Source organism: Tinamus guttatus, unplaced genomic scaffold (assembly GCF_059628265.1).
Source record: "Tinamus guttatus ecotype Peru unplaced genomic scaffold, ASM5962826v1 Tinamus_guttatus_pri_ptg000115l, whole genome shotgun sequence".
Lineage (NCBI taxonomy): Eukaryota > Metazoa > Chordata > Aves > Tinamiformes > Tinamidae > Tinamus > Tinamus guttatus.
The window spans coordinates 1,153,892-1,179,520 of record NW_028288649.1 but is presented as its reverse complement, the minus strand read 5'-3'; the positions used below and the strand labels follow the sequence as shown (position 1 = coordinate 1,179,520).

Here is a 25,629-nt window from a genome sequence, read left to right as displayed (position 1 = left end):
AAAGAGATGCAGCTTGTTTAAAGCGATAATCAGAATTCTAAATTTGTCTTTGCTTAATGACTCTATCTCAAAATGCCTTCTGGCGCCAGGAGACCCTCTTGGATGACGCTGAAATGAGTCACTTCCTTTCCTGGGCCACAGCTCTGCCACCAGCAAGGAGAGCGCTCCTTGTTTCTGCTGAGACGGCAACAAGCAGGAGCCCTCAGGATGCTGCTGCTCCCGGTCCTGGTCCTGGCTTCAGCCTGGTCTTGTATGTCCCTTTTCTCACAACGGGGCTTCAGGGAACAGCGTCAGGCAGCACTCCATATTTACATGCAGGAATGAAGAGCCAGCTCAAAGTATTTGTTCTCTTTTTATTTCCCTTCTCTTCTTTCTAGATGCGGAGACACAAGTGCTTCTGAAACAGTCAAAAACATCTGTTTCTAACGGAAAGACCAAAACAGCCTATATTGACTGTACAGCTGAGGGCATAAACGACTTCCAGAATGCTTATATATACTGGTACCGGCACATTCCTCCCAAAGGTCCTGAATGGCTTCTGTATATCAGAACGAGAAGAGATATTAGTTATGATCAGGTATCCTATGAGAGTAAGTATTTTGCTAGTAAGAAAGAACGCAATGTCTGTACTCTCTCAGTAAAAGACATAAAGCCTAGTGATGAAGGCACCTACTACTGCGCCTGCTGGGAGTCTCACAGAATTAGCAGACCATAGACAGCCTGTGCCAAAAGTCAATAAACCCCATCCTTAGGATGTTTTCTACTTCTTTTGTTGCAGGCACATCTACACAAAAGCACCTGACACAAATTTCTGCATCTATCACAAGGAAAAGGCACAGAAAAATAAGAATTTACTCTACTGGGGCTGGCATGGACTTTAGCAGTGCACAGTGCTATCGAGGAAGACCAAAAGAAGATGCAGAGGGGATTCTCTCTTTTGGATCAGAAGATGGGCAATCAGATTCTGGTTAAAAAAAAGTTCTTTGTTGAGAGGACTTCTAAAAAATGCAGTCCTGAATGCTTTTATACAAAACAACTTTTCAGCAGCAGGGCAGGTAATAGGTTTAAAAGTGTATCCTCCCATATCCATTAGCACTGAGACATGCTGCACTTTCTCTATTACTTGAAAAAAACCAGTGCTCCTGATAAGAACTGCCTGAGAATTTGGTAATTGCAACAAGTCAGAAGAGTTTCAGGAGTGAATTTGCAGGAAAAGATAAAAACAAGAGTATGTCTTTCAAGGAGGTGCTGGGCCCAGAGCCAAATGTAATGTTGCTAACGGTTGCAGTGAAGCAGGTTCTTGCTTCTGGACTTCCCTGCTTATAGCATCCGTGTTTTTCAAGAGCAGTCGGACCAGATCTAACATTGCATCAGTTACGCTGATGGGATTTTTTTGTCTTTCTTTCTTTTTTTTTTTTTTGGCCAGCTCCAAAGGAAGAGCTGAGCCATGATCCAAAGCAGTTTGGGATCCTTTGGATTTAAGCAGATACAGTAACCATAGGGCCATCATTCACACGTGCTTGGTTGGTTGTGATCTGGCTCTGGCATTCACCACTTAATATCACTGGTGTTACCCTCCCGCAGGAAGCTGTCCTGCTGTGGGACAAAGTCCCAGTGTGACCCACTGTAAATGGCAGCAACGCCGTATAGCGTGTGTGCATACGTCAGTGTCTGTGTTGGGGTAAGGGAAGTTTCTGATGCAGTTTCCCTCCTGATTTTTCATTTCTCTCCAAAACAGGGCCTCTGAGCCAGAATGGGGCCATCTATGGAAGTGAATTCCAGGTTGTCATCAAGTGGAACCAGCGAGACGACCACCAAGGTGTCTCAAAGGACCACCAAAAACCACCAAAGGGACAGTGTGTGCACGCGCACAAGGATGGGGAGTATTGTAATTAGTTCTGGGAAATAGAATGAATATGAAAGACTAGTCCTAGAGTTTAATGCATATGTAGATAATAGAGAAATAAAAGCTTTAGCAAGCACATCTTAGGGTTTGCACGATAGGTGGAGCTATCCCCCACGCACCCAGCTCTGCACTAAAGCGAATGCTTGCTTCTTAATACTAAATTGGTGTTAGGAGGTGTATTCCCAGTTTTCGATGACAACCACAGATCAAAGCAGAGACGCCCTAAGCCTCCCTGTATGCAGCGTGCTGAATTCTGCTGAGCTCTGTTGCTCATGAGACTCCTGCTGCCTTTGACCCACTGAATGGATCTACAATCCCATTAGCAAGGAAGTCAGGCAGCTGAATAGGAGGTGTGCCCAGGCATCGTTCTGCCCACAGGACATTACTGCCAGAGAAACTGTCCCGCAGGAGATGGTGTGCAGTCCAGAGGGACACCCACGAGTGAGAGAAGTCAACTTGCTGACAGATTGACTACGACGTGAAACAAGCTGTTGCTATCTGTTTGACCACCAGCAATCCCATCTGTGAAACAAAAGGCAGTATTTGGTAGGGTAGGATAGTGAGATGGGCTTTCAGCAGAGTCTTGCAGTGTCTGAGGAGAGGTGGACAACTTTGTGAAGGGAAGCACTGGGCATTTGGAGATGCTGTGTGTGTGCTTAGCATTTGCATGCAGGTTGGAGAAGAGTGTAGTAATAGTGGAACAAAATGGATTTCAGGGTGAGTGTTTGAACTCCTCTCTACAGCATTCCCAATGTGGTTTAGCTTGTCAGTAGCTATAACGCTCTGTGGGAATGAGTTGGAGGGAGTTGGAGAACTGCCATTAACTGTACCAGATGAGTCACTTCCTCCTCCCAGATGCTCTACTCTCTTTTCTACCTAAAGAGCTTTACGGTGCTTTTGCCTTGAGTCCAGCTCCAGGTTTAACCCCAACAGGCAGCATGTTGCTGCTGCCAGTCCTTCTGGGAACTCCATTTTGGTCTTGTAAGTCCTTTTTCCCTTCTTCTCTTCTTCCCATGTGCTTAGGCATCACGAGGAGAGCCTCCTTGTTCCAAAATTTGGCATCTTCTTCCCATTGCCCAATTTATCCTCTTTTTCTTGTAGGTGCAGGTGCACAAACAATCCCGGTGCAAAGCCCAAAGCTGATGGGCAAGGTGGAGAAGAGCTCTGCCAGTATAGCATGCAGCATGGGCAGCGAAGACCTTGTTCACTGGTATCACCAGCATCCTGGAAAGCCACCGCAGAGGATTTTGTATATCTCAGGACAGACACCAACATATGATGACGGGTCCCCTAGCTGGAAGTTTAAGGTTCAGAAACATCCTAGTGACTCCATCTATGCTCTCATAATAGATGATTTAACTGCAGAGGATTCTGGTTTTTATTTTTGCGCCTACTGGTTTTTATCGAGGACCACAATGTCAGAAGCGTAATGCTAAGCCACACAAAAAGGCATTTTTCCCTCTGAACCACAAGCTCTGAATTGTGCCAAAATGCAGGTATTTCCATGTTCCTTCTCTCTCTAGCTATTTTCTGACAAACAGTGAGAATAGAGATCCAAGAGGTTCTAATTGCAACTTTGTAATAGATGGCATTAATGATCGGGATAGTACTTTGCTGCTTACTGACAGCAGTATTCTCCTGGCTGTGAACACATGTGTATGTGCATGTGAGCAAAAGATGGTTGTGAAAGGTCCACTTTGCTGTCCTGTTGAGAAGCCCTGCAGCATGTAGACAAACATTTCTCCATGCCCTCATTATCTTGCCATGAGGAAATGAAGATGGGGAACTAAAAATAGGAGGGAAGACCTGATGACCTTGCACATTCCCTCTCTTCCACATCCTCCCTCCTACATTCCTCTTGTCCTCCTTTTCCTTTCATTCCACAAGCATCCCAGGAAACCTTCTTACATGGACACAAATCCTCATCAAATGTGTCCAGAGAAGAAACCCCCTCCATGGGCAATGTTTCTGACAGGTGGAGAGTCACTGGCGCTTCAGCTGAATGGAACCTACTGGCTTTTACATATGAAGATCTAAGAACAAATGCTTTTAGCAAGCCACAAAGACTTGTGTTTGTCTCACAGCTAACTCATAAAACTAATTTAATATTTAGCTTTTGAGCCTTGAATTAGAAGTGAGTGCACATGCTCAATATCTTGTAAAATGTTCTTGAAAAATGAACACAAATATCTCTGTAGTGTTGATTTCAAAGTTCCTGTACCTCTATATAGTGTTCTTGCAGGGCTTGCTTTTATGCCCTTTTGTAGGATTTAACTAGACTTCTAACGTGTGATACAAAGAACAGCTATGTACTACTACTGTTTTATATATGTAGGCATTAATATGCATGTGTAAAAATGCATTTTGGATATATACATATTGGATTTATAGATGTGCTTCATTGGCTGAAAATGTGATTCCATGCTTCTAATGGGTGATATGGAATACAAGTCCATCTCCCAAGGTAAATCACCCTTAGCTCGCTCAGAGCCACTAAGCCATTACAACATTAGTGCTAGTATATTTTAGGCACAGATTTTAAGCAGAATGTTTAATCAGAATGATGATTCTTCAGAAAATAAAAATGAATTTAGCATCAGTAGATGCACTGAAAACCACACGGTCGTTTCTCCAACCATTCTCACAGGTGCATTCACAAGCAAAATTGGACCTCAAGAGCTGTAGCAAAGACTTTCAGAATGGAATTCTGCTGTAAATGCACTGTGTCTATCAGATATTTGGAAAGGTAGGAAAGGATTCCTCTTCATGACTGAGGGTGAACTAAGTAGTCTGTTGCAAGCATGATGCCAGACTGATGGAAAATGAAACGCCTCAGGGATCATCAAATTCATTCTCTGCCTGAATGCAAAACGCTCCAAAACCCAAACTCAGAGTTTTGTTGCTGTTGCACCACTTTCCCTAAGGTCGGAATTGAAATCCCGATGAACTCCTCCAACTCTAACAGCGTTTTTGTCCAGCTCAGTTTAAGGGGTCCTCAGGCTGTGTGTGTGTCCTGGCATGAATAACTCTATGCATGGTTTGAACACTATTCAACCATTTAGGAGCAGTATTCATCTGGTACACCTGAGACTAACACCCCTAAAAAACATTACTAGGTCATAACTGATATCCAAGGGGAGGGTCCACTGCTGGCTGTACTAGTGCACAGATTCAGTGACCTGTTCACAAAAGAGTGTCTGCTCAACTGTGCCAGGAAGCAAAGAGGAATTTGAAATGGAGGCAGAGATAGATTCATCACCTGTAGAGCAGACAGGGTATCCCTGCATTTGGTGCATTTGGACCTGTGTCCTTTCGATCCCACACACTAGTACGGCTAATGTTAAGCAAGTTCACTAACTATCTTGTAAACTGTATGTCTGTCTGTCTGTCTGTCTATGTATCTATCCATCCACTTGACCCTCCCCTAATACATCTGAGTCTTCCAAAAGAATCATCATAGCCCTCTGCTTGTGTTAGTTGGGCTTGTGAGTGCTCTGCTGTGAGAGTCGCACTCCTGGCGAGAGTGCTTGCTCCTTGGCCAGATGGATCCTCCAGCCACCAGGCAGTGGAAATCAGTGCAAGAAGGCCTTGCTTCAACAGCCATGGAAAATCAGTGTGTCCATTCACATAAAAAAATCGGGCAGGGCTGACGAGACACTTTGGAGGTGTCCATAGCAGGACAGAAGTCCACAGGCTGACAGACGGGCTGTCAAGTGAAGCAAACTCTTGCTCTCTGCTTTGGCCACCAGCAATCCCATCAGGGAAACAACAGGCAGTATTTGCTAGGGCCAGCTGGTGGGAAGTGCTTTCAGCAGAGTCTTGTGGTGTCTGAGGAGACAAGTTGGAGAACTGCCATTAGCTGTCCCTGATGAGTCACTTCCTCCTTCTAGCTGCTCTGCTCTCTTTTTTACCTAAAGGGCTTTACAGTGCTTCTGCCTTGAGTTCAGTGCCATGCTTAAACCCCAACAGGCAGCATGTTGCTGCTGCCAGTCCTTCTGGGAACTCCGTTTTGGTCTTGTAAGTCCATTTTTCTTTCTGCCCTTGTGTTCAGATCTGAGAAGAGCATCCCTTTTCCAAAATCTTGCATCTACATCCCATTGACTAATTTCTGCACTTTCTCTTGTAGGTGCAGATGCACAAACAACCCCGGTGCAAAGCCCAAAGCTCTTGAGGAGGGTGGAGTACAGCTCTGCCAGTATGACTTGCAGAACAGACGCCAACACCTACATCCACTGGTACCAGCAGCGTGTCGGAAAGCCGCCGGAGAGGATTTTGTATATCTTGGGGGAGACACCTACATATGATGACCAGTCCCGTAGCTGGAAGTTTAAGGTTCAGAAACATCCTAGAGAAGGCCTCTATACTCTCAAAATAGATTATTTAAACCCAAGGGATTCTGGCATTTATTACTGTGCCTGTTGGTTTTATCGAAGCCCACAGCGTCAGAAGGGTAAAATAAGCCACACAAAAAGCCATTTTTCCCTCTGAACCACAAGCTCTGAACTGTGCCATAATGCAGGTATTTCCCTGTTTCCCCATTCTCAAGCTGTTCTCTAACAACGAGAATAGAAATCCAAGAGGTTCTAACTGCAATTTTACATTAGGTGATGTTAATTATCAGGATAGTATTTTGACACATAGCTCCATAACATCCAGAAACTGGTTAGCCCCATAACTTGGGGCAAATATTACAGCCACAGGCTCGCTCTGCACGGAGCTGGGTTACACCAAACAAGATACAGCTTTCTGGTAGACTCTCAGATCGGCACGTCGTGAGTGAGAAATGGCATTTAATGCTATCACAGAGAAAATAGGACTACAAAGTTTCTGATGACATTATGCTTTATATCACATAGGAGAGAAACCCTGGGTACAGGCCTGGGTTTGGAAGAAGGAAGGGTCAGGATCGGTTTGTGTGAAAGTCGATCGATTCCTTGAGTTCCTTAGCAGAAACTCTTTTCTTTTTAACTAATTTCAAAAAAGAAGCCCAATAGCACTGGTATCCATAAGTACCATTCTAAAGCTGATTTGTCAGACATTCTGCATGAGGAAGCAGCTGGAAATGAGATATAAGGAAGCCATGGGAAGGGCCCACTAGCAGGTGCTCAGGTCTCAAAGCAGAGCTTTCTTTTTTTAGGGACACTCCATCTAAAAAGAGATCTTTAAAAATGGCTCAGGAGCAGCCTTGAGAACACGAGGGAGGGAAGGCCACAATGAGTGTATTACTCGTGATGTCCTGCAGATGTCAGGTGAGATTAGGGGCAAGGCTGTGCAGGGGCCCCATGGGCACATCTCCAGGTGATTTCCTTCATAGGGCACTGTAGCTGGAGCAGCCTCATTCTGCAAGCTGCCCCGGGCACTGCTGCTCATTGCTAGGAGCCGGCAGAGAGCGGCTGTGCCCTGTGATAGGTGGGGACATTCAGCAGAGCTGCCTCTGGTGCCTGGGACGGAGCCACTCGCTTGCTCTCCTTGAGCAGCTGCTGCCCAGCTGGGGACAGAGCCTGCTCCTGGCCCTTCTCCGCGGCACCTGCGCATCGACCCACGTACATGTGGCTGCTGCAGGTTTTCCTCGCGGCTGCAGCCCTCTGCTCGCGTGAGTTGTGCTTGTGAGCTGTGGGTGCTGTGGGAGTCGCGCTCGGTGTGAACACCGGCCGTGCAGGCACCGCTGCCATGACAGCGCTGTTCTCCGCTTCTCTTCACAGATGGAGCTGCACAAAAGCTCACGCAGCCAAGACCCTCCACAAGCAGCAGAGCAGGGGCAACTGCACGTATTGACTGCCAGTTTTCTGGGTCAGACTTCCAGAATACGGCCATCCACTGGTACCAGCAGAAACCCGGTGAAGCTCCAACGCGCATTTTGTATGTGGCACAAGGAGATTTTGTAATTGATGAACAGGCCAATAAGGAATTATTTCATGCAGAGAAGAAGGCCTCGACACTCATTTCTACTCTGACCATAAAACGAGTAACAAAGCAGCAGGAGGCAACGTATTACTGTGCTTTCTGGGACTACACAACCACAGAAAACCTTTGCACAGCCTATACAGAAACCTCCTCAGGGCTGTCAGCCCCGGGAGGCCAGGGTTTGAAAGCTCGCCTCGTGGTGGCAGGATGTAGCAAATAACACCTGCCTGCTGCTTGGCTGTTTGAGGCCACTAACCTATGCTCTGTTCATGTTAAGTAATAGGCGCTCGACTACTTAATCAATCGGATGGTGCTAAGAGAAGTTATTTCTGCCCCTCCCATGGGCTTTCCCACCACTTTTCTCACAGGGTGCTGAGGCTGCTTCAGTGAAACTCGAAGGAGGGCAGTGAGAATGTGGCCGCTGAGGGTGTTTATCCTCGTAGCTGCTTTTTCTTGGAAGCGCCCTGCTCGCCCTCCTTCCTGCACGCTCTTCTGTGGCAAAAAGGGAAGAGCTCTTTTTCTCTTTCACATTTCCATTTTCTTTCCTTTGTTCTGTGTAGGTGTTTTGGCACAAGCCTTGCAGCAAACTCCAATATCCATCACCAAGCCAGAAAGCAAAACAGTGCTCATCAACTGCCATGTGTCAGCTGCTGACTTTGCCACTACTTTTATTCACTGGTACCGAAAGAGGGTGAATGCCGCTCCTGAGCGCATTGCCTACATGTCATCCAGGCTCTTCCTTGAAAATAACTCCGATGATGGGAAGTTCAGTATCGAGAAGGACCACTTGCAATTTGTCTGCACCCTGACAGTCAGCAAAGTAACCCCACAAGACGCTGCCACCTACTACTGTGCTAGATGGGATGCACAGCAGTCAAAAGACATAGGCAACCTGCACAAAGACTGCTTCTTTCTCGTGAACACCCTGAAACATTTGAAAGCATTTGGAGACATCCCCAGGCATTCACCCACCAAGTTCCAGTGAGACACAGCTGCTTCACTTTGATAGCAAAAAGGGAGATTTCCTAGTCATGGCTGGATTGCCTCTGGGAAATGCTTCCAGATGGAGGGCAGGGTGGGCTAGCTAAAGGAAGGAAAGATCTTTCCAAGGTACCCTTCAAGTGACATCATCCATAGAAGATCGCCCAGTTGCATTCTTCTTGTTGCAGTATGAAAGGATGGGAGTGAAAATAAAGCACTGCTCAGAGCTGCAGGTGCAATCTACCCCTTCATGCTCCTATGGAAAAAAAAAAGAAAAAAAAGAAAAAAATGATTTGTTTCCCATTTGAAAGTAAGCAGCTCCACTTATGACACTCTGATTTTGTGACATTTCTCCTCTAGCACGATAGCGAGCCTGCACAGCAAACAGTGACTGAAAAACAGGTATTTATTTATATTTCCATTTTGCAAATAGGAAATTAAGAATGTGCTTCACACCATTTTCTTTTGCACCAACAACAACTTGTTAATATCACAGGAGAAGAGAACTCTGGTCTGAAGGACCCCAGCATAACTGGCCTCTGATAGCCCTTCTCCAGTACCCATTTAGCCTTGGGATGTTGGCTAATCCTCACAGAAGTGTGAAAGAGCACCCTGTCACAGCAGTAGAAGAGGACATGAGCAAATAAATACATAAATGAATAAATAAAGAGCTGGCTAACATCATCAAAGTAAGAATATGGCAACAACAGAACAGGATTTGCTTTAGTTTTCTTTGGAAGGAAAACTGCAGGGATTGGAGTGCCATTTTAGTTTATGCCGTCGGCCGCATCCATCAAGTGGATGCTCTTCCTAATCATCTTTGTTTCAGCTAAACCTTTATGAGCTGCAAAACACTTCTGTTTCTTTCTATAATACTCAGCACTTTAGATGCCTCCCTGGGGGTAGGGTCACAAGTTGCCTGTGGCTAGAAGCAATAGCAAGAACAGCAAGACAAGCTTGCTGCCAAGCTCCCCTTGCCTTGCTGGCCTTCAGCATCCAACTTTTGTAACGGGATGTCATCTGAAATCCTTAAATTCATTGATCTCCAAGTTGTTCTTTTGCCTTCCTTATATAGGCACTGTACATGAGGAAAAGTACCTGATTCTGGACAACCTTTAGCAGCCTTCCCTTGCATAGATGCAGGCATCAAAATAGCTTCAGAACCTGCACTTACTTTGTACAGGAGTTAAACTAATTCTGTGTGTGTGTGTGTTTGAAGGAGAGAGTGAAAAGAGATGCGGCTTGTTTAAAAGCGATAATCAGAATTCTAAATGTGTCTGTGCTGAATGACTCTATCTCAAAATGCCCTCTGGCGCCAGGAGACCCTCTTGGATGACGCTGAAATGAGTCACTTCCTTTCCTGGGCCACAGCTCTGCCACCAGCAAGGAGAGCGCTCCTTGTTTCTGCTGAGACGGCAACAAGCAGGAGCCCTCAGGATGCTGCTGCTCCCGGTCCTGGTCCAGGCTTCAGCCTGGTCTTGTATGTCCCTTTTCTCACAATGGGGCTTCAGGGAACAGCGTCAGGCAGCACTCCGTATTTACATGCAGGAATGAAGAGCCAGCTCAAAGTATTTGTTCTCTTTTTATTTCCCTTCTCTTCTTTCTAGATGCGGAGACACAAGTGCTTCTGAAACAGTCGAAAACATCTGTTTCTAGCGGAAAGACCAAAACAGCCTATATTGACTGTACAGCTGAGGGCATAAACGACTTCCAGAATGCTTATATACACTGGTACCGGCACGTTCCTCCCAAAGGTCCTGAATGGCTTCTGTATATCAGAACGAGAAGAGATATTAGTTATGATCAGGAATCCTATGAGAAAAAGTATTTTGCTAGCAAGAAAGAACGCAATGTCTGTACTCTCTCAGTAAAAGACATAAAGCCTAGTGATGAAGGCACCTACTACTGCGCCTACTGGGAGTCTCACAGAATTAGCAGACCATAGACAGCCTGTGCCAAAAGTCAATAAACCCCATCCTTAGGATGTTTTCTACTTCTTTTGTTGCAGGCACATCTACACAAAAGCACCCGACACAAATTTCTGCATCTATCACAAGGAAAAGGCACAGAAAAATAAGAATTTACTCTACTAGGGCTGGCATGGTGTTCCGGATGGGCTCAGGATTCGGCAATAATCAGCCAGAACAAGGTGACTACATCAAGCCTTTATTCAGGTGAAAGCACATAAAAGAAGCAAAGTATGGATAACTACTCATGAGGTGATACCTGCCAATCTGGGCCCGAACATCCTCTCGAGCTGGCAGATCAGAGAGAGAGAGAGTTGCTGACCGGCTCCCACGGAAATAGCGTAGGCCTCAGAGTTGGGAGTTTCTCCTCTCCCCTGCCCCGCTCTCTCCGCACTGTCCGCTTTTATGCCCGGTGCATCCTGGCACAGAGGGTCAGCCCGACCCAGGAGGCAGCCCGGGGGGCAGACAAACTCCACCTCTAGTTGCGCAGCTCTCCCCACCGGGTGTGCAGGTGCTCATGCCAGTCAGGGGTCCCAGCCCTCAATTCGAGGGTCCAGCCTTCCTCCTCTTCTTCCTCATTTCCAGGGGTTTGGCCTCCGAAGCTAGTTTGGAGGACGTCTGCGGTTAAGTTGGCTACAAGCCCGGCTGAGCGACCGGCTTCAACAGGTTTCCGGGGATGCTGCCTGTGAACTGGGCTGTGCAGCTGCATCCATGTAATGTTGCTATCGGTTGCAGTGAAGCAGGTTCTTGCTTCTGGACTTCCCTGCTTATAGCATCCGTGTTTTTCAAGAGCAGTTAGATCAGATCTAACCTTGCATCAGTTAAGCTGATGGGATTTTTTTGTCTTTCTTTCTTTCTTTCTTTTTTTTTTTTTTTTTGGCAAGCTCCAAAGGAAACGCTGAGCCATGATCCAATGCAGTTTGGGATCCTTTGGATTTAAGCAGGTACAGTAACCATAGGGCCATCATTCGCATGTGCTTGGTTGGTTGTGATCTGGCTCTGGCATTCACCACTTCACGTCACTGGTGTTACCCTCCCGCAGGAAGCTGTCCTGCTGTGGGACAAAGTCCCAGTGTGACCCACTGTAAATGGCAGCAACGCCGTATAGCGTGTGTGCATGCGTCAGTGTCTGTGTTGGGGTAAGGGAAGTTTCTGATGCAGTTTCCCTCCTGATTTTTCATTTCTCTCCAAAACAGGGCCTCTGAGCCAGAATGGGGCCATCTATGGAAGTGAATTCCAGGTTGTCATCAAGTGGAACCAGCGAGACGACCACCAAGGTGTCTCAAAGGACCACCAAAAACCACCAAAGGGACAGTGTGTACACGCGCACAAGGATGGGGAGTATTGTAATTAGTTCTGGGAAATAGAATGAATATGAAAGACTAGTCCTAGAGTTTAATGCATATGTAGATAATAGAGAAATAAAAGCTTTAGCAAGCACATCTTAGGGTGTGCACGATAGGTGGAGCTATCCCACATGCACCCAGGTCTGCACTAAAGCGAATGCCTGCTTCTTAATACTAAATTGGTGTTAAGAGGTGTATTCCCAGTTTTCGATGACAACCACAGGTCAAAACAGAGACGCCCTAAGCCTCCCTGTATGCAGCGTGCTGAATTCTGCTGAGCTCTGTTGCTCGTGAGACTCCTGCTGCCTTTGCCCAGCTAAAGGGATCTACAATCCCATTAGCAAGGAAGTCAGGCAGCTGCATAGGAGGTGTACCCAGGCATCGTTCTGCCCACAGGACATTACTGCCAGAGAAACTGTCCCGCAGGAGATGGTGTGCAGTCCAGAGGGACACACACGAGTGAGAGAAGTCAACTTGCTGACACATCGACTATGATGTGAAGCAAGCTGTTGCTATCTGTTTGACCACCAGCAATCCCATCTGTGAAACAAAAGGCAGTATTTGCTAGGGCAGGATAGTGAGATGGGCTTTCAGCAGAGTCTTGCAGTGTCTGAGGAGAGGTGGACGACTTTGTGAAGGGAAGCACTGGGCATTTGGAGATGCTGTGTGTGTGCTTAGCATTTGCATGCACGTTGGAGAAGAGTGAAGTAATAGTGGAACAAAATGGATTTCAGGGTGAGTGTTTGAACTCCTCTCTACAGCATTCCCAATGTGGTTTAGCTTGTCAGTAGCTATAACACTCCATGGGAATGAGTTGGAGGGAGTTGGAGAACTGCCATTAACTGTACCAGATGAGTCACTTCCTCCTCCCAGACGCTCTACTCTCTTTTCTACCTAAAGAGCTTTACGGTGCTTTTGCCTTGAGTCCAGCTCCAGGTTTAACCCCAACAGGCAGCATGTTGCTGCTGCCAGTCCTTCTGGGAACTCCATTTTGGTCTTGTAAGTCCTTTTTTCCTTCTTCTCTTCTTCCCATGTGCTCAGGCATCCTGAGAAAAGCCTCCTTGTTCCAAAATTTGGCATCTTCTTCCCATTGCCCAATTTATCCTCTTTCTCTTGTAGGTGCAGGTGCACAAACAATCCCGGTGCAAAGCCCAAAGCTGATGGGCAAGGTGGAGAAGAGCTCTGCCAGTATAGCATGCAGCATGGGCAGCGAAGACCTCGTTCACTGGTATCACCAGCGTCCTGGAAAGCCACCGCAGAGGATTTTGTATATCTCAGGACAGACACCAACATATGATGACGGGTCCCCTAGCTGGAAGTTTAAGGTTCAGAAACATCCTAGTGACTCCATCTATGCTCTCATAATAGATGATTTAACTGCAGAGGATTCTGGTTTTTATTTTTGCGCCTACTGGTTTTTATCGAGGACCACAATGTCAGAAGGGTAATGCTAAGCCACACAAAAAGGCATTTTTCCCTCTGAACCACAAGCTCTGAACTGTGCCAAAATGCAGGTATTTCCATGTTCCTTCTCTCTCTAGCTATTTTCTAACAAACAGTGAGAATAGAAATTCAAGAGGTTCTAATTGCAACTTTGTAATAGATGGTATTAATGATCGGGATAGTACTTTGCTGCTTGCTGACAGCAGTATTCTCCTGGCTGTGAACACATGTGTATGTGCATGTGAGCAAAAGATGGTTGTGAAAGGACCACTTTGCTGTGCTATTGAGAAGCCCTGCAGCATGCAGACAAACATTTCTCCATGCCCTCATTATCTTGCCATGAGGAAATGAAGATGGGGAACTAAAAATAGGAGAGAAGACCTGATGACCTTGCACATTCCCTCTCTTCCACATCCTCCCTCCTAGATTCCTCTTGTCCTCCTTTTCCTTTCATTCCACAAGCATCCCAGGAAACCTTCTTACATTGACACAAATCCTCATCAAATGTGTCCAGAGAAGAAACCCCCTCCATGGGCAATGTTTCTGACAGGTGGAGAGTCACTGGCGCTTCAGCTGAATGGAATCTACTGGCTTTTACATATGAAGATCTAAGAACAAAGGCTTTTAGCAAGCCACAAAGACTTGTGTTTGTCTCACAGCTAACTCATAAAACTAATTTAATATTTAGCTTTTGAGCCTTGAATTAGAAGTGAGTGCACATGCTCAATATCTTGTAAAATGTTCTTGAAAAATGAACACAAATATCTCTGTAGTGTTGATTTCAAAGTTCCTGTACCTCTATATAGTGTTCTTGCAGGGCTTGCTTTTATGCCCTTTTGTAGGATTTAGCTAGACTTCTAACGTGTGATACAAAGAACAGCTATGTACTACTACTGTTTTATATATGTAGGCATTAATATGCATGTGTAAAAATGCATTTTGGATATATACATATTGGATATATAGATGTGCTTCATTGGCTGAAAATGTGATTCCATGCTTCTAATGGGTGATATGGAATACAAGTCCATCTCCCAAGGAAAATCACCCTTAACTAGCTCAGAGCCACTAAGCCATTACAACATTAGTGCTAGTATATTTTAGGCACAGATTTTAAGCAGAGTGTTTAACCAGAATGATGATTCTTAAGAAAATAAAAATGAATTTAGCATCAGTAGATGCACTGAAAACCACAGGGTTGTTTCTCCAACCATTCTCACAGGTGCATTCACAAGCAAAATTGGACCTCAAGAGTTGTAGCAAAGACTTTCAGAATGGAATTCTGCTGTAAATGCACTGTGTCTATCAGATGTTTGGAAAGGTAGGAAAGGATTCCTCTTCATGACTGAGGGTGAACTAAGTAGTCTGTTGCAAGCATGATGCCAGACTGATGGAAAATGAAACGCCCCAGGGATCATCAAATTCATTCTTTGCCTGAATGCAAAACACTCCAAAACCCAAACTCAGAGTTTTGTTGCTGTTGCACCACTTTCCCTAAGGTCGGAATTGAAATCCTGATGTACTCCTCCAACTCTAACAGCATTTTTGTCCAGCTCAGTTTAAGAGGTCCTCAGGCTGTGTGTGTGTCCTGGCATGAATAACTCTATGCATGGTTTGAACACTATTCAGCCATTTAGGAACAGTATTCATCTGGTACACCTGAGACTAACACATCTAGAAAAACATTATTATACCATAACTGATATCCAAGGTGAGGGTCCATTCCTAGCTGTACTAGTGCCTCTCAAGGATACTCCTCAGGATTGAGAGATCCTTGCCACTACAGATTCGTGGCAAGTGACTACAGTGCACTCTCTATCTCTTTTGAACTTGTAAATGTAGCTGTGCAGAAAATCCCTCAGTCATAAACCGTTGACCAGGACTGGGACTAGCATTGGATCTAGCCACACCCAGACTCCTCCCAGAAGCAGTTTGGAAAGCAAGGAGGTCCAATCTATACCCCCGTGACTCAACGGGAGGGTGTCCTTGATAATTCTGTGTGTATCTTGAACTTCCATGCAGTAATAAGTGACCTTGCCATAGAATCTTGTGAAACCATTTTCCATATCAATAAAACCTATTACTGTTTCTTTCACATGAGTGAAGTGCATTGTGTCACTCATCCCCCCCACTCATTTCTGTCACTCATGAGTGACAACTGTCACTCATTCTGTGATACCTGTAATCTATCTGTCTATCTATCTATCTACCAATCTATCTATGCATCCACATGTCCCTCTCCTAGTATGTCTAAGTCTTCCAAAAGAGTCGTCACAGGGACTTTAGAAGCTCAGCTGTGTAAGGCTTACTGAATTGCCTGTCATTTCTATTTCTCTCTTTATGGATCATCTTTGCTCTTTTACTATTCTAACTACTTTTTTGCATAAGATCCTTCATCTTAGGTCCTTTCTATTTCCACCTAGGGGGCCATAGTGCCCCATAGGGCAGAATTGTCACTGGAGGTATCTGAAATGAGTTGACTTTCTGTCTGCGTCTCTGCTCTTTCACCTTAAAATCTGTTTCATATTTCTATCTATCTTTCTCATTCCCATGATCTTAAGCCACACACACCGCTTGTTGTGCCTGACAGTCCTTAACTCACTTCTTATCCTCCTCAGGATGGCACAATAATTAAATTAGAGAACTAAATTAGAGAATTAAATTGACCTCTCCATCATTATTTACCAAAAGGACGGGAACAATCCCACCGATACTGCCACCACACAGAGACAGGCATTTTTCTCTGACTGTCTTTCATCTGAAGCTCTGCAAACATGGATGCCTTTCCTAGCCTTTCAATAACATGTACTTAATCACAGAATCACAGAATGGTTAAGGTTGGAAGGGATCTCTAGAGATCATCTAGTTCAACCCCCCTGCTCCAGCAGGGACCCCTAGAGCACGTGGCACAGGGTGGCATCCAGGCAGGTTTCGAAGATCTCCAGAGAAGCAGACTCTACAACCTCTCTGAGCAGCCTCTTCCAGGGCTCTGTCACCCTCACAGTAAAGAAGTTCTTCCTGACATGAAGATGGAACTTCCTGTGTTTCCATTTGTACCCATTACCCCTTGCCCTGTCACTGGCCACCACAGAGAAGAGTTGGGCCCCATTCACCCCTCAGATACTTGTACATGTTGATGGGATCCCCTCTCAATCTTCTCTAGGCTAAACAGGCCCAGCTCGCTTAGTCTTTCCTCATATGACAGATGCTCCAGTCCTTTAATCATCTTTGTCGCTCTGCACTGCACGCTCTCTAGGAGCTCAACACGCTTTTTGTCCTGGGGAGCCCAGAACTGCACCCAATACTTCAGGTGAGTCCTCACCAGAGCTGAGTAGAGGGGGAGGATCCCCTCCCTTGACCTGCTGGGAACACTCCTCCTGATGCTACCTTGCTTCACACAGCTGATGGCATAAATGAGATAGGGTGAAGCAGCTTGCCTCCCTCATGGCCAGAGGGTCTCACAGCCACTGCTGTTTTATTGCAGGAGAGATTCCTCATGAAGTCCATATGACATTATCAAGAGGCACCTCAGCAATGGCAGTTGACAAGCAGACGTCATTCTGTGCACAGGCAGCATTTGTTTACAAGTCTTTCTTTCCAAGAAGTGTTTGCACCTTATCTGAGCTTTGAAACTGAAATCTTGCAGCTGTATATTTCCTCCCACATTTGAAACCAAAGACTGGGGTCATCTCCACTGTACAGTTGCCATAGCAGGTGCAGTTTGATATGCAACAAGCTCATATGCTTCTTCTGTGGGGGGCACCACAGGCACAGGGGCATCCTGGACATTTCAGTGCACCGGAGCTGTGTAATAATTGAGCTAAAGTAACAAAATGAGGTCCCTGATGGTATGGTGAGATGCTTCCTGCTCAGTCAGGCTAGTACTAAGGACACTGATGTGGATCTCTGGCCAGAGACTGGCAACCCTCAGGCACTCGCTGGTGACCTCTGGGCTGGACTCTTCACACCCTGTTACACAGCTGGAGATGTCCTTTCTTTTAACCCTATCTCTCTGACTCTAGCTCAGGTTTAATGTTCAGAATCCTTGGATTCACAAATGTTTCTCTCATCTATCTGCAAAACCTTCTCACCGTTTTTAGCATTTCCTGGCCTAAGTCCTTCTCCAGCCTGCAGTGGGTTTTCTGCAAATGTGGCCCCATATACTTGCAAACAGACCTGTCACTGGATTTGCTCAGATGAGTCACTTCCTTCTTCTGTACCAGTCCACATCCGGGGAACTTGTTTTCTTCTTCTCTGACTCTTATCATCTGCTGAATGCAACAGGTGAACATGTTACTACTGACAGCTCTTATGGCCTCACTGCTTTGGTCTCGTAAGTCCTGTCTTACTTCCTTAGCTTTCTAACAGGTGTTCATGGTTGCACTGAATGACATATTCCCAAATCCCTGAATTATAATGGATTCTTTCTTTTCTTCTTTTATTCTTCCTAGATGGATTTGCTCAAGAAATTCCTCAGCAGAGCCCTGTATCTATCACCAAGGCCCGAAAAAGTGCACGCATGAGCTGCGAAATTACTACCTTACTGGAAAGTTTTGAGAGTACTGTCATACACTGGTACCAACAGAAGGACGGAAACCCCCCAAAGAGGCTACTGTACTTCTCACAAGGGAAGACTTTTGTTGAAAGTGGCTTTCAACAGAACAGGTACATGGCTGAAAAAGTTTCTGGCCAGGATCGGTGTGTGCTTACAATAAAAGACGTAACCCCAGATGATGCTGCCACTTACTATTGTGCCTACTGGAACGCTCACTGTGGTAGAAACTCAGAGATCAGTTATACAAAACTCTCTCAGCATCTGAACTTCTAATGGTGTGAAACCACAGTCACTTGCCTCATCTGAAAAGACGTATCAGCTGGAGAAAATCCAAACCATTCTGTGCTACCTATGCACAGCTGTTGTTTTGAAACATGTGCCGTCGTTAGCACTCTGATCATCAAACACGCATGTACTTTATTTTAGGCATAGAGAAAGTCTTTACTGCCTTAGGAATTAGCATATGAATAGAGGGAACTCACTGGCTCCTTCAGTGCGGTTTGCACAATCACAAAAATGTGGCAGTTCTGGAGGGAAGCAGTAAAGCCTGGTATATGCTCAGTATATCAACTTTTTTATATTCCAGAGTAGGCACAAATGATGGGTAACACCAGTAATCTCAGTCTTGAAAGTCTTAAACATAAGGGGAAGTTTAGGCACCCAAGTGCTCACTGATTTCACTGAATTCTATTGATATCCTCAAGGCTAGTCAACGGCACAATACTCAAGCTCTTAGCCAGAAATGGGTGCTCTCACATGCCTGTGTTGCTGTGCTGTCTTTACTCACAGTATCCCATGGCAATTTTCCGTAGTGCTTCTTAATTCCGTGGATAGTACCTACTTTTTGCTGTTTTCTGCCTTCCCCATGCAGTGACTTGTGGTACCCATTGCTCCGGCACTTCACTTGGATTTTCTCATCTACTTTTCTCAGGACCTTTCTCCAGTGTTCAGGATTTGATCTCAGGAGGCTTCCTGAGTCGGGATCCATCCTCACCAAGGCAGCTGCTGTTATCATGCCCATTTTGCAATGATGAACTCATTGTGGACCCTGGAAGCACATGTCCCAAGAGGCTTTACCATGGCCAGTGCAGCTTGGTGTGTCACAGGGGACAGCATGTTGGTGCAGCTGGAGCTTTGTGGATGCCATAGCCCCAGCCTGAGAGGTGATCCTCCCATCTCCTTCACCATCATTGGCTCCCCTTATCTCTAGTGCTCCCAGCGCAGAGGATGCATTTCTCTAGCTTAAAAAACAGTGTCACTGACTGCCACCCAAGGGAGACGCCACCTACCCCCATGAGATGTTGTTTGGCTTACACTGGGGCTTGTTTCTCTCTCTTCTGACTCTCAGTGGCCGCAGAGCACGACAAGCATGTCGCTGCTGGCAGCTTGTATAGCCACAATGGCTTGGTCTTGTAAGTCCTTCCTTAATTTCTTACTTCAGAGTTGCTCATTGCTGCACTAAAATCCCTGAATTCCAATTAATGTTTTTTTTTTTCTTTCCAGGTGGATTTGCACAAGAAATTCCCCAGCAGAGCCCTATATCCATCACCAAGTCTAAAGGAAGCGTACGTCTGAAATGTCACTTTAAAGACTTCTCTGGAAATTTTGAAGGCACCATCATACACTGGTATCAACAGAAGAAGGATAAAGCTCCAGATAGGATGTTCTACCTTATAGGAGAGACAATGACTGTAGATAGTAACTTCCAAGAGCACAAGTATATGGCTGAAAGAGTTTCTAGCCAGAAACTCTGCATTCTCACAATAAAAAATGTAATCACAGAGGATGCTGCTACTTATTACTGTGCCTACTGGTACTACACACTCTGGTAGAAACTCAAACATCATCTAAACAAATACTCCACCAGCATCTGAACCACAAAATATTTGAAAAGATCCCAGTTCATCTCCCTCAGTGTGGAGGAGCAGTTTGCCCTCACATGTTGGTTCTAGAGAACCAAAATATGTTCAGTGTAGGCTGAGATTTCATCCCCAAAAAGCTAGAGATTTCTACTGAGAAAATGAGAAATGCAAATAGTGCAAGGTAACTACCTAACTCAAGGCCAGTCAACCTCTGCATTTCAGGTTCATCTCCTTTCATTCAAGCCTGCCAGCTGTAAGGATTTGTTTAACAAAAAAAAAAAAACAAAAAACAACAACAACAAAAAAGCACTTCTCCATATTCTTGTTCCTCAGCATATTGTACTGAAACTTTTGAAAATCTCCAGCTTGACGAAGAAAACTGAAATAATAAGCTTTAGCGTGAAGGTATGTAAGATTTTAAACAGTGATAAATTTAGTCTTATTTTGTTTTAAAAGTTAGCATCTGCGGGAGGAGGAAGAATTTCTAGTTTTTCTTCCCAAAATATGGATATGGGTGTTTTTATTCATTCTTTTGGCTCTATTTAATCACTTTTCCACATCCTTCTTGCTTATCACTATCTTTGTTTCACTGCCTTTCTGCATGGTAGTGATGTACCTGAATGACCTTCCAAAGTTGGAGACAGCATTACCAAAGAAGAGAGTTTTCCTTGTTTAAGTGTATCCACATTTATATTTTTTAGCTTTTCACATTTATGTCTCATAAGCCATAGATCCCTCGTAATTACTTCCACAAAGTGTAATGTTGGAAGTAAGCTCAACATTAGACGCATGCCTATAGGTAACCAGAATCTGTAAACAGATATGTGCTTTGGTCCAGTACTTAAGGCATAGAGGTGCAAAGAAGTAATTCCAGCTAATTAAATCAACTTTCTATTCATACACAGAGTAGATGAGGACTCTTTATGAACCAGACAACTGTCTCTCACTACCATTCCTGTTCATGCACCATGAAGATTTTTAAAATGTCCAAAAGACATAGGAGGGAAAGTGAGTAGGCTTGAATTGTCTATTATTTGCTGTGGTCATTTTGGGTTCTGCCAAGAGCATATTGTTTCAGAAAAGGTCAGTGTAGGAGCCAGTCTTCCCCTGGTGCCCACAGGACCATGCGAGCTACCAGGAACTAGGGCTCTGTAGCCCTCCCTGTTCACCAGCTGATCACAGCAATCTGCAATCTGCCTCGGTGGCTGAAAGGACTTTTTGCATTTAATTTGCTGCTGCAAAGTCACACTGCTCCTCCTGGACCTCTGCCATCTGCACTTCTGTTCAATTTGACACCATTTCTCTGTGTAACTTGCAACCTTACTTGACCATCAGTATAGTGAATATAGTTAAATCTTTCATCTTTCATTCATTTTCCCATAACTCATTACTCTGTTATGATTAACACCTTCCTGGCCTTGATTAATGTAGTCTTATTATCTCCTTCTTCTTCCCTCTTCTTTCTGACAAACAAACAAGCAAACAAACTTGATCTTCATTTTTATCCAGTGTCAAAAACACCAGTTAACCTAAAGTTAGACATCCCACTTTGGTCCTCTGGTAAGTTTTTGAAATCGCCCTGCCACCTTGCATGCTGTCTGTCATGACCAAAAAATTCACTGACAAAAGTTTTCCTCTGCTGTCAAGCATCAAAGCCCTCTTTCAAATTTTCCTTTGCTGCAGTACCCAGATCTCATCCTCGCTTAGTTCCTTGAAGTGTATCTAATTGAAAAACCTGAATCTGATGAGATTAAAAAGTGCTGCAATTTCAACTCTGTATGAGGTGACCAAAATGGCAATTACGGTAAGAAAAGAGAGTCCTCCCTGACAGAAACACTTGGGGTATGCGATAGCTTTTGTCTCATGCAAATTGAAAGAACTTAATTCTCTCTCTAGTCACAAATATCTTAGTAGTCATAAAGTATCATCTTTGCTTTATTTTTCAGTCTTTTGAGCACCCATTTGGGCACATGTGTATGCCATACATGATCCTGAAAGCACTCAAACTCAGTTTCTATTAATTGGGAAGTTATACACGCAGACTATTTGACTGACAGAAGCTTGGTTTCCCCAGATGTTATCTTGGCCTGTTTTGCAAGAAACCAGTGTGCAAAGGAAAAGGCCTTTTCCCTCATGTTCCGGTATATGTAAAGGTTTGAGTAATCCGGTATTACAGAGACTGGAATGATTCCAAGAGGTGAAAAGAAAATAACTACGTACTGAACACAGAAAATACAAGGTGCAGCTTACGGATCCCTTTGAGATGCAGGGCAGAGTGGCTTGTCATGGCTCTCCTTCATTTCCATCTGCTCAATTGTATTAACTTGTAGGACAGCTAAAAATAATTACATCCTAGTAATACTTGATGTTACATAATTGCAGTTGAGAAGGAGTTTATGCCTTTGAGAATGGGCAGGATCACAACCATGATTTTCTAGCATGTGAAACCATATGGACTTTTTTGTTTAAACTTGGAAAGAAGCCTTCACCTAGTTCTCATTCTTAGACATAACATAGAGGTATTATCTAACAATTTTGCAATGCTTTGAGAAAGCGACTTGCTCTGAAGGGAATTTAGGGATCTGATGAACAACTGGACAAAAGCCTGAAATACCTGATGTTCTCCAAACAGAAGATGGCCCAGGAATCCTTCCAGCAGTTCCAAGGACTGGTTGGAAAGTTTTTTTTTTTTTTTTCTCTCCAGTGACAGAACAGAAACAGAGTGCTTCTACTTATTGTAAAGTCAAAATCTACTGTGGATGCGCGTTGGATCAAATACTTCGGCCTGGGCACCAAGCTAATTGTCTCCAGTAAGTACCGTAATTGATATTGTTTTCCCCTGCTAAATGGAGTGCTCCAAAAAGATAAATGAGAAGGAAATAGTGCATGAAAAATAATCTGTTTTGTCTGTCATCTATGTATAGAGCTCCCGATGGATAGGTTGATGGGGAAGAAATATGTGGATCTGGTGAATACTGTGCGCACTTTTAGAAGAGTTACTGAAAATGTATTAAGGATGAGGTGCTCTTCGTGCTGCTCGAGGGAAGGAAAATGAAAATGCCTGAAATTTACAGAGCAACTGCCAGGGTAGCAAGTGAGAAATATAAAAATTTCTTGTTGCTAGAGCTTGTTCAGTCTCCATCGACTGCAGAGGAAAATTGCTGGGAATGGCACAGACTTGCAGCCCCTGGCTCTGTAAATGACTGGTTTCCTTTTGTATTTGCATTTTGAGTTTGCTGAAGTATTTTATCTCAAAGAATCATTAGTTTTCATAGAATGTTGATATGCAACCGGAGTAGAATGTTTTAGTACTGGCAGTTTGTCACCCACCTGAAAGCATGTGTTTTCAAAGCTTCCTTCTGCTGCAGTGAAATGAAGGCCAGGTTGAAGTACTTGCACACAAAAAACTAACAGACTAGAGATAACAGATCTTTGTTATAGAAATCCCAGAGGTGAAATTATTGTACTGCGTTTGGAAATGTGAACTTCCTACTAACTGCAAAAATCAAAGTATTCCTAAGACTGTAGTCCTTACTAAAATTGTAATTACTGCAGAGGGTTGGGTGTTAACCATCCTCCGAGACAGACGTTTTCTGTAGCTTATGAAAAGAAAGCGAAGTGCAGGAGATATTGCTAAGCGTTGTCGCATGGTGGTATGCTGATGTAAAAGTATTTGGAAGTGGGACCAAGCTGATTGTTTCAGGTAAGTGAAATGTAAAGCTTGGAACTTTTTCAATGCATCGCAATGGTTAGATCTGGATTGCGTGAAGTGTTCTGCTGTTTTAGTTCCCACCAGTTTTAATCCTACTAAATGCTTAAGGAGTATTTTCTGCTTAGGTAGCGTTTCACAATAGAGAAAAACCTAATTGCTTTGTGTTTATTTATGAAAAGTGGGAAACAGCAATTATTGCAACATAGAAGTATAACTAATGTCACTATAATTTTGTTTTTAAAGATGAATCAAAATACGTCAAAGATAACACTAAGGGAACTAAAAGATCCTTTTTTCTTTAAAGATGCATGTTCAACTTCTGTGAAATTTCTAAGCAGTTCTGAAAGAAAATAACAAAGTTTTAGGTTATTTAAATTATTTGAAGAGCAAAAAGAATTTGTTTAGGAGTACACCAGACAACTTAATGACAGGAGTTAACAGAGGTATGCCCAGAATTGTCCGAAGAAATTCAAGGTTGAAAGGCTGCTGTCTCTTCCTAGCTTTTGCAGAAACCTTGCAATATTTATTATTGTTATTACTGCTGCTACCATTAAGAAAGAAAGTCAAACTGAGAACGTTGAGCTTTCCTTCCAAAAACATTGGACGTACTTGATCAAAATTATATCGCTTCAGATTGAATTCTACTTAATATCTGATCAAACAGATCAAAGAGGTCTTCTGATGGTGCTTTTCACTCTCCACAAAGCATATTTTTAGATCAGTAACAGCAATTATCTTGAAATTGAATTTAAAGTACATTTTAGTAAGGGCTCACTGGGAATAACAGCATTCGCTGAGGTTCAAATCAAGTTTTCTACATAAAATAGAGACAAATGAATTGACTCTCCCTAGTCACATGATTATTGTAAAAAAATAGTAATAAAATAAAAAGGTACACCAAAAAAATAGAACAAGCTGATCCTTATCTGGTCAAAATATTGCAAGCAGTTTCTGTAAGAAAATGTATCAGTGTGAGTATTACAAGGTATTTGGTACTGGCACAAAACTCATCGTATCTGGTAAGTGTTTTAAAAAACAATTTCGTAATTTTTGTAATGACAAAGAACGAAATTCAACGCCTGGTTAGGGTATGTGGGGAGACTTGCAGTGGGCCAGGAGTACAGTATTTTATTATCTGTGACGATATCAGAAGTTGCTGTCAAGCAAGACATGATGAAATGTCAGCTGGAAGCTTCTCTCTCTCTTTTCAGATTTGATAATCTGAAAGAAAAAAAAATCAAATTAGGTGATTATACTTCAGCCTACGAAAATTAGGCAGGGTATCTTGCTGAGCTTTGAAAATATGAAAGAAGCATCTAAAATAACCATGAAGTTTTGCAGAGCAGTGGCACTAGGACAAGTTCTATCTACATCATGCTTTTTCAAATGATTCTGAAATAATTTTGGAAATGGAGTTAATCTTGCATCCCTGGTAGGTAGGTCTTATGCATACAGAAGAAGATAAAAATAGCTCTTAAATTAATACTAAGGGACCATAAAATTTTTAGCAGTCATCATCTTCATTTCTTTCAATGACAATCTCCAAAATAAGTGAGAATTCATTATATAAGGATTACGGCTTTGAAGATAGACAGTTTTATGTTTCGGTTATTTTTTCTTTTGAACACAAAGTATGAAGTACCTGAAAGAATCTCCTGGTATTTTCTTGGGGGGATGCAATATGAAAGAATGTCCAATCATTTAAAGAAAGAAGTAAACTTTTTGACAGAAAATATATGTTTATGTGTATGTATTTTCTCACAATGCATGGAAATTCTGCCACTCATCCAAACCAATGCTATAAACCCTTTGCTTCTAGTGGCCAAAAAATGATGGTAGAGATTACCATAGGCATCTGGAGGGATGCAGTGGTGCAGGGAGGTAAAAGCCTAAATTTCTTTGTTGCCTTAAAAATCACCCTTTTACAGTATGTTCTAAAAAGTACAAATTAAA

At 43.7% G+C, this 25,629-nt stretch overlaps 1 protein-coding gene across 2 annotated transcripts in view; it reads left to right on the top strand.

Moving 5' to 3' along the window:
* Window positions 1–207: 207 nt before the first annotated feature.
* TARP (TCR gamma alternate reading frame protein) overlaps window positions 208–25,629 on the top strand; it is a 29,301-nt gene continuing 3,879 nt past the window's right edge. Inside the window, exons 1-3 of one of the 2 annotated variants that reach the window (XM_088521064.1) lie at window positions 17,838–17,880; window positions 17,999–18,314; window positions 22,725–22,774. In XM_088521064.1, the coding sequence (XP_088377190.1) occupies window positions 17,838–17,880; window positions 17,999–18,314; window positions 22,725–22,774 (409 nt within the window). Of the gene's footprint in view, window positions 251–10,398; window positions 10,648–17,837; window positions 17,881–17,998; window positions 18,315–22,724; window positions 22,775–25,629 lie in introns of those variants that run through there. The other variant, XM_088521063.1, reaches the window with a different exon arrangement.